This window comes from Chelmon rostratus, chromosome 12 (assembly GCF_017976325.1).
Source record: "Chelmon rostratus isolate fCheRos1 chromosome 12, fCheRos1.pri, whole genome shotgun sequence".
Classification (NCBI taxonomy): Eukaryota; Metazoa; Chordata; class Actinopteri; order Chaetodontiformes; family Chaetodontidae; genus Chelmon; species Chelmon rostratus.
This window is the reverse complement of record NC_055669.1, coordinates 9,310,668-9,319,177: the sequence shown is the minus strand read 5'-3', so window position 1 is coordinate 9,319,177 and position 8,510 is coordinate 9,310,668. Positions and strand designations below refer to the sequence as shown.

The window sequence follows — 8,510 nt, the reverse complement described above, 5'->3', positions numbered from 1 at the left end:
TGCTTTGCTGCAGCTGAAAGAACTGTTTCCCAACTTCAGTCCAGCCCTGCCTCCTAAGCGCTGGTTCAAGGACAACTATGATGAGGAGTTTCTAGAGGAGAGGCAGATCGGGCTGCAGACCTTTCTGCAGAACTTGACGTCACATAAAGACGTCATCAGCAGGTGTGTGTCGTGGTGATACAAAGTCTGACTTCTTCAGAGATGACGCGCAACATTGTTTGATTTGGAGTTTTGAATCTCTTTGCTCCTCAGTGAAGCCGTGAGACGCTTTCTATGTTTGATTGACCCACCGAGTCCATTTGACAGTCTGGAGGAAAGTAGGGTGAGGTCATTTTCTTCGCAAAATTATTGCCTCAAAGGCTGAATGTCAAGACTGTTGTTTAGTAATCTGTTGACTGTTCTGAGTACAGGCTTTTTGTGAGACTCTGGAGGAGACTAACCATCGTCTTCAGAGGGAGCTCTTGGAAAATGAGAGAGAAGTTGAGATGTTGAAGATGAACCTGGAGAAGAAGGAAAACTACATCAGCCACCTGTTGAAGAAAGTCAAGTCAACTCTGTAACTGAGGGTGACAAAGAATGAGACCTTGAAACAGATTAAACAACCCTGCAGTCCTTCCATATTTACTCTGTATGTTACTGTCATAAGAACTTGAAGTTTGGTCCTTAGTTCTTCAGTCTTAATGTGGCATTAATCAATTAGTGGGTGAGAGTTTTATCATCATGAAACCCCCAGAAAACACAAGAAAACGATAAGAGAAAATCCACAATGGCATAACCTCAGATTCTGCTCTGAAGCAACTGAAGACGCACAAGCTCAATACCAACAGTACAGTCATGGAAAATAATGGACTGACTGACTTCTGTTTACTGCAACACAGAGAAGATTTTGAATTCCTGTATCTTCCTTTTATTTGTGTGTTCAGTGGTGGAATGTAACGAAGTACATTTACTCAAGCACTGTAGTTCAGTGCAAATTGAAAGAAATTGTACTTGTAATAATTGTAATTGTAATTGTATAGTAATTGTACTATACAAGTATTTACATTTTATTCAGCTTTATTCTTCTACTCTTCTTCTACCATGTATCTCCAAATGTGTTGATTTTGACATGGATTTATCTGATAAACTGAAGGATTGAGTGCAGGGTGGGAAATGTACTGTTCAAATTCACCAGCAACACAATAGTCCATTGTTATCCTGTGTCTGAAATCTACCGGCCATTTTAATAGTTAATGAGCAGTTGGCTGGTGGTTGTTGCTTTCCCCGCCGCAGCTTTTCCACAAAGCTGAAAACAGGCAGTTTTCCTAACTCATGAAAGAATTTGACTTTTTAGAGATTCGTGGTTCTCACAGGACAGTGATGCTACAAACATATCATGTCCTTATAGAATATGATGCATTGCTGTAGATGTACAGCAGTAAAATGCAACATGTACGTTAATGCAGCAGTAATATTAGTCTAAAAATCAAAACATCATCTATCATCATATATTGTATGTCTTCTCCTTCCACCACTGTGTGTCTGTACATGCATTGTGGTGTGTGTTTGTTCTTGGATACTATAAGTAAATCAGCAATAAATACCTCAAGACATCCACCTTATGGAAGAGAGGAGGGCTCACATATTACATTTAGGTGAGGCATTTTCTCGAGCTCTGAAGCTAAAGACAAATATGACCAGAAGGTGGCAGTGCATCAGCAGTTTCCAAAGGAAAAGCCACTGCGCCTGAATCAATAGGACGCTGGGAACTTGATGTTCTGTTCTCATCACACACAAAGAATCTCTCCACACGTCGAACACAGAGCTCCTTGCTAATTTGCCGAGATGATGTTTTGCTCTCAAGAGGTGAATAACGGCGTGTCAGAGCTTCGGTCCCATCCAAGCGAAACCTCATTCATGCAAGCCTCATTATCGGACTGAAAAGCCATTTCAGTTCACTTCATTCAGCTCCATTCATACTGCAACACTGAATGCATTTGCACATCCTTTCCTTTGTATTGTGGAATTAAAGCATTCAGAAAATAGTGCTCCCACTGCCTGATCATGATTTGAAAAGTATTAAACAACAAAAAGAAAAGCAAGAGTAAAAATAAACATACATTGATGAGGGTAGATGTCACAGAGCCAGACAGCTATATTGGGTTACAAAGCCATTTTTGGAAAGCTGTAATTGGCTGGTAAACTCAAATATCTTTGACTTCACTTATTGGCACCCAACCAGTGAAAAGTGGTTTTGAGATTAACAGGAACTAGAGTAGGAAAAGAAACTGATACATACTCTGAATATTTCACGACATGACTGATCATAAGAGGAAGCACATATTTTAAAAGAATTGTTGACTGTTGACATTTTTGAAAAATCAACTAAAATTGCTGATATCACTGGTGTTTTGAAGAAAATTTGAACCTTGTATTGTCCTCTGATGACTGTGATCGATGCAGTATTTGACTTAAAAAGCATTTCAGTTTGCGGCTCTCACTGGCCCAATCTGGATTTTCAGGTATATCATAAAAAAAAAAAACTACATTTGTGATTAAAAAATGCATTTCTAAGTTGATCATTAGACAAGTAGAAAAATACCACTGGTCTTAAGAACATAGTCTGAGTCAACTTGACCTTGACAACATGGCTAGCCTTCTCTTGAACTTGACATGGAATGACTCTGCAAAGCTAAAGATGAAATATTATGTCAAGCACGCAGCAAACCACCTCCTCTTGGCTTTTTTGCAGTACTTTAAATCAATCAAACAGCAGCCAATCACATTGCACAAGCAGGGAGGAAAGGTGCAGACCAGCAGCCTCACTACTTATTTAGCTCTTGAAACACAAGGTTTAGGACTTGCTTGATTTGTAACTTGCAAAACAATGACTTTCTCCCAGTAGCATCAAAAAACAAGATTTAGTTGTTGTCTCGTGTTGATCCATCGATTATTACACCTGTAAGTAAATCTGGGAGTGATAACAGGATCTGGTTTGTTTATAATTATAATGGTTGAGCTACCTTTATATTAATATCTGGATGACAGATGTTGTCTTTCACAGGACCAAATTATGGCAAGGCCTGGGCGCCCAGTAAGAGTGAACAGTGAAAATCTTGGAGAGGAGACTGCACATCCTGCTGCAGAAGTATCTTAAGTGAATCCTGTAGTCACTCAAGAAGCTGTCTGATAGCTGTCCATTAGTCCATGAGGAAAAAGCCAGTGTCAGAATGATGCAACACCATTATGTGTTTTTCTATCATTCATCTTAAACCTCAATTTATTGCCTCCTGCAGTTGTCAGTGTAGCATGTCCCCATATACCAGGGGTGTATTATCAAAGGCCATTTCAGTTTTTTTGTTTTCAGTAAGCTCTAATGCGATGGTGGGAACTGCTTTTCTTTGGCGAGGCATCTGACGTGAGGTGATGATGATACTATGCAGCTGGTTTTTCAGGTTTGGGTCAATCATTCAGCATTTTATTCTGCCTTGAACCCCCAGAAACATATGGGTACACATATTCTGGATTGCAATCCTACCCCATGGTTTGCAAAGCTGTACAGAATATTTGTATGTTCTAAGATATTTTACACTGGTCTGTAGTGTTAGGTCTTAATTTCACTCTTAGGTTAGTCTAATGCAAATACGACAGTTTCACAAAAATTAAGTCTTACTTTAAGCCTAAAAAGTTAGCCACCCTACCAGAAGAACTAAGAATCATGCATGATACGATCAGTAAAGTCTGTGACCAGTAGCACCAAATGACACAAATAAAAAGATTTAAAAAAATAAAAAAATACGAGGAAAACATGGCTCATTATTTTGTGGTTTGCTAACAATGTTGTGGAGTAAGCAATAAGAAGGGAAAGAGCTTTTAGAGACTGCAGTAAATCATTGGAATATACAGCAGTGGGGTCAGTCATTTTCATTTGCCCAAGGAAAGACTGTCAGTTGGAGATTAAAACTATTTATTGTCATTGCTAGTTTCAAGCCATTAGGTTTTCTTTTTTGTTGGATTGTTACACTTTGTTGCTATTGTAACAGCTGAAAGCAAACATTTTCTGCTGGAGTGAACAGAGCTGAGTGTCTAACTGATGTGTTTGCTTGGACATCCATGTTTTTTGGTTTAAAAAACACCCAATTCACCCAGAATTCATGGCACATTCATCCTTCCTCAGACCGGGCTGTAAACTGGGACTGGGGCAAGAGATTTGAATGTTATCAAGGAGAGAGAGAGAGGCATCTGTTTTGATGCAAGCCAGCAGCGACACACCAGGCAGCCTTCCAGGACTGAGGCTCTATAGTGGGTCTACATTAGTGAGTTTGTACTGTTTGTGTGTCCAGTACTTTACCACTAATCTTGTTTTCCTGCAATGTTTTCTGTAATACTGTAAATCTTTCTGCACTCTGTCACATGATTTTTTTGGTGCTTGTCTTGCACTGAAACATTCATCCTAACTGGAAGTGGAGCTGACAGGAGTCAGCAGCACTGTTAAGGGTTTGTCAGCATGCTGATATTTAACGGTCACAATTCTGTCCGCTAACATTTGCACAGAACTGCTCATTTTCAAAATAAACGTTCTTCTCTGTCCTGACAGTTGATATTCACTTAAGTGTAATAAGGCATTTTAAATTTGCTATGGCTCCATACGTTTGTAATTAAAGGATAACTTTCGTTTTTTACAACCTGGACTTTATTTGTAGCATTAAATACGACCATTTAGACACCCAGACAACTTTGGTGGCATTTGGAGTCGTTTTGAAGAAATTAGCCCCAGAAGAGCGGCACGTATATCCGTATAATGCGAGTAATCGGGGCACCCGTGCGTAGCCTCTATAAACGCATAATCTGCGGCGAAACTCGTTCATATTCCAATATTTTGTTATGATATGCTGGCGCTATTCCCCTCTGAGCCCGTGGTGGCATGTTATCAACATCCAGTTTCTCTAGACAACTACTTCTGACGTGGATGACGGGGGGCTGGGGCTAATTTCTTCAAAACGACTCCAAATGCCACCAAAGTAGTCTGGGTGTCTAAATGTTCGTATTTAATGCTACAAATAAAGTCCAGGTTGTAAAAAACGAAAGTTATCCTTTAAGCAGCAGCAGGATATTAACATTAAAAAAAGTAAGCCCGTGGATAATCAATTGTATAACATTCTTCAGTTATTTGAGGAGTTTCCTGTTCTTCAAATCTGAAGGCTGATAGTCTGTAGGATCAACTGTGGTATGTCCATCATGATTAACTAGGTAAGTCATGCTGATGCTCTGTATATCTGGGACTCTTTTATACACATGCCGGACCAAAGGTCAGCCTGCTTTTTCTCCATTCACCGTGTCTTCATACATCTGCTTTAGATAAAACGGATATAAGATAATCCTTTATAAACCCCACGGAGGGAAAATTTGCAGCGTTACAGCAGCGAAGGGGATAATGCAGTAGTAAGAAGCATGAGTAGAAAACCCCAAAAAGTAGGACGTGTTGATATTGCACAATGAAGAATACACTGATCTGCAAATGAGTAAATATGTCAGTTTAGGTGTATGTGGTCTGCTGGGAGTAGGGCTGATTATAAAGTCTGACAGCAGCAGGAAGGAAGGACCTGCAGCATCTCTCCTTCACACACAGTGGCCTGTCGTTGAAAGAGATGTCCAGTGCTGTCTGTCAGCTGTAGGTGTGGGTGAGGCTCAACAGAGGAGCTGCAGATGACGGGGGATGCAGCAGGGAGGACAGGACAGCGGTAGATCGCTGCTCAAATCTATCGAAGAAATCTTTCAGATTGGGGCTGTCGATGCTCCACAGGTTCTGAGTTGGGTTCATTGCAGCAGGAGATGGTTTAAGGCCCCTCCAGACTCCACTGATGTTGTTTTGCTGCCACAGAGACCGTCAGTGTCCTCACCGTGAGCAACATAAAGTCCTTCCCACACAGTTGTATCAAAACAGTCCTTCAAAACCTACTTAGTTTTACTTAGTCTGATGCTGTTTGATGATTTGAAGATTTAGATGTTATTGTCCCAGTGTCTTTCATGGCCAGTACAACACAGAAACATACAGATTCTGTATACACACAGCATATTCAGACATAGACAACACATAAAACCTTAATACGACCTCTTACCCATTTCAAAGTCTTCTATCTCTGGACAGATGGTAGTAATTTGAAGCGCAGATTGAGATCAGTGTCAACATATCACATTATTGCCATCTGGTCATTATTAAGAAGCTCTTGGAGGAATGGCTTGTGAATTACCTTAAATGATAATCTCATTTAACTATACTCCTGGTTTTTTCCACGTTAGACAGGAAAACTACTCTAGATTAAGGATGGTATGTGCTAAACTCACTTTAACATTCCTGCTGAGTGTGGTGTCTTCAAACGCATACTGAGAGGAGGTATTCCATGAAATGGAAAACTGATTCGTGCACAAAGTGAGTTATTGTATCATCACTTTTCAAAGGAGCCAGAGTGCATTAAATCCCCAGCTGTAATAGACTCACTGGGCAGGTTGGAAGAGGTTAAATCAAATATGGACTCACCGTTGTTCAGACTATATACATAAATCAGATATTTCATTTTAGACAAAGGGGACGTAAAACTATTACTGGCCTAGCATTTATGTCTTCAAACAGACTAAGAACCTGTTGACGGTTGGATAGGTTGAAAATTGAACATATGAGGTTCATAAAACCTGCTCCTAATATCTTTATTGAAATTTCATGTCAAAAGCTAAATATGTAGCAAAATACCATGTTGGCTTCCAAGTATTTTATCCTGTTCATCACCCAGTCGACATATTTAAAGTTTTTTCACCCTCTTGCAATTCCATGAAGTGACCTTTACGGTTTGGAACATGCAATTGCTTGGCTACAGGTAATTAGTAACATGAATCTGACCTCCCAGGAACAGAAAAAAAAACCAAAGGAAAATGAAGGACAGGCCCAACAAGAGTTCACGTCCATTTGACCATTCTTCCCTCCTGTGGCTGTGTGGCGATCCAGACGAGCTGCTAAAACAAAAATTCTAATGAAGTTAAAATTAGATATTGAGTTTGTTTTCACTCAGGTTTTCCTAGCCTGACAACGGCAGATATTGTAACTTGCCACAGTAGGACAAGCACAGGTGTTGCTAATAATGATGGTTCTGTTCTTTTCAAAAGGGCATGATGGTGAATCTGCTTTAAAGATCCACCACAGTCATGGTCCACCCAAACATCTGCTCATTATATCCAATTAGACCTAGTTTGACTAACTCTGCGCTTGAACAGCATCTGTGTGACTGTGTGACCAATTAGTTTCATTGCAGCTTGTTAGGGTGGGAGAATTATTCTATTACTTGAGCATAATCAGCCAGAATAAGTGAAAACATGTGGGTAGGTGTGCAAAGCCATTCATCATGGGTCGTATTCTGCCATCGTGGCATTTTCAGTTTCACTGACTACTTTCTTTTGGAGCTATTTGTAAGGTATGTCTCAGTCGCTGTGAGCAACATCCTCCTTCCATGCACACATGGCCAAATATAAGGCTAAGGCCAGCTATGGAAACTGTAGGTAGCCATAACAACTGTAGCAATGCTTCAAGTTGCAGCATGTGTTTTCTCACAAACATGTTCAACCTGTGAGTTACACAGACAAAAGTACATTTTTTAATTATATATTACTGTTCTCCACAGTATCCATTTTAATTTAGTTTAATTTCATACAGTTTTGTTTGCATATCAGATGCTACATGAAAGGGGACTCCACTGATTTTGCACATTAAAGTTTGTTTACCGGTCGTACAAAGAAAGAAGTGATTGTACCAAAGATCTGTCGGCTGCTCCTCATCTCTACTTGAGGCCAGCAGCTTGAGGCTACACTAGCTGGTGCTAGCATAAGGCATTTGAAACTCCAGGTCGAGGTGCATTGTAGGCAATGTGGATGCCAGGTTTTGACAAGGAAGAAGAACGTGTGGAACAAAAAAAAAACTATACTTCTGGTTCTGTGGCACCAGTTTTTAGCTTTGTTTTTAAAGGGTGAGTGTACTGAAGTAATGACACTTCTCACTGAAGTGTCATTACTTCAGTGAGAAGAAGGCAGCTGAATTTAAACCAATAACAACTGCGGTGGGCAGAAAGATTTCCATCCTTCCTGACTACACCCAGGCTATGAGCAAACAACAAGCCACATTCAGTGAGGTAAGATGCCTGCTGCAGACCTGCAAATAAGTCTGTAATGGCCTCCTATTCCCAGCAATGCTGAGGATTACAACCCTGGACAGAAGGGAGGTTTGGTTCAAAAGCCCATCACATAAAACCTGATGCAATGAGGGTATTAAATGGAGGGAGGTGGCTGCCACCAACAGTGACTAGACTGGTATCGCACTCCCAACAAATGACTTGACAAACTATTGGTTGTTGCTAATACACAGTGAAATTTGGCTGTGCGCTGGATTAGGACTTCAGAAACTTTCAGGTTTCACACAGACCGATTTACATATATATCAAGCCTATAGCCACATGGGCACAGAGGTTTTTGGTTTATCCTACACTTGT

General features: G+C 40.3%; 1 protein-coding gene across 2 annotated transcripts in view; it reads left to right on the top strand.

The window, feature by feature from the left end:
- The window catches only part of LOC121615003 (sorting nexin-16-like), a 5,233-nt gene extending 3,200 nt beyond the window's left edge, over positions 1–2,033 (top strand). For both annotated transcript variants that reach the window (XM_041949128.1, XM_041949127.1), the window contains exons 4-6: positions 14–162; positions 253–322; positions 411–2,033. In XM_041949128.1, coding sequence (XP_041805062.1) covers positions 14–162; positions 253–322; positions 411–560 — 369 coding nt within the window. In that variant the 3' untranslated portion in view covers positions 561–2,033. The remainder of the gene's footprint in view (positions 1–13; positions 163–252; positions 323–410) is intronic.
- Positions 2,034–8,510: the final 6,477 nt, after the last annotated feature.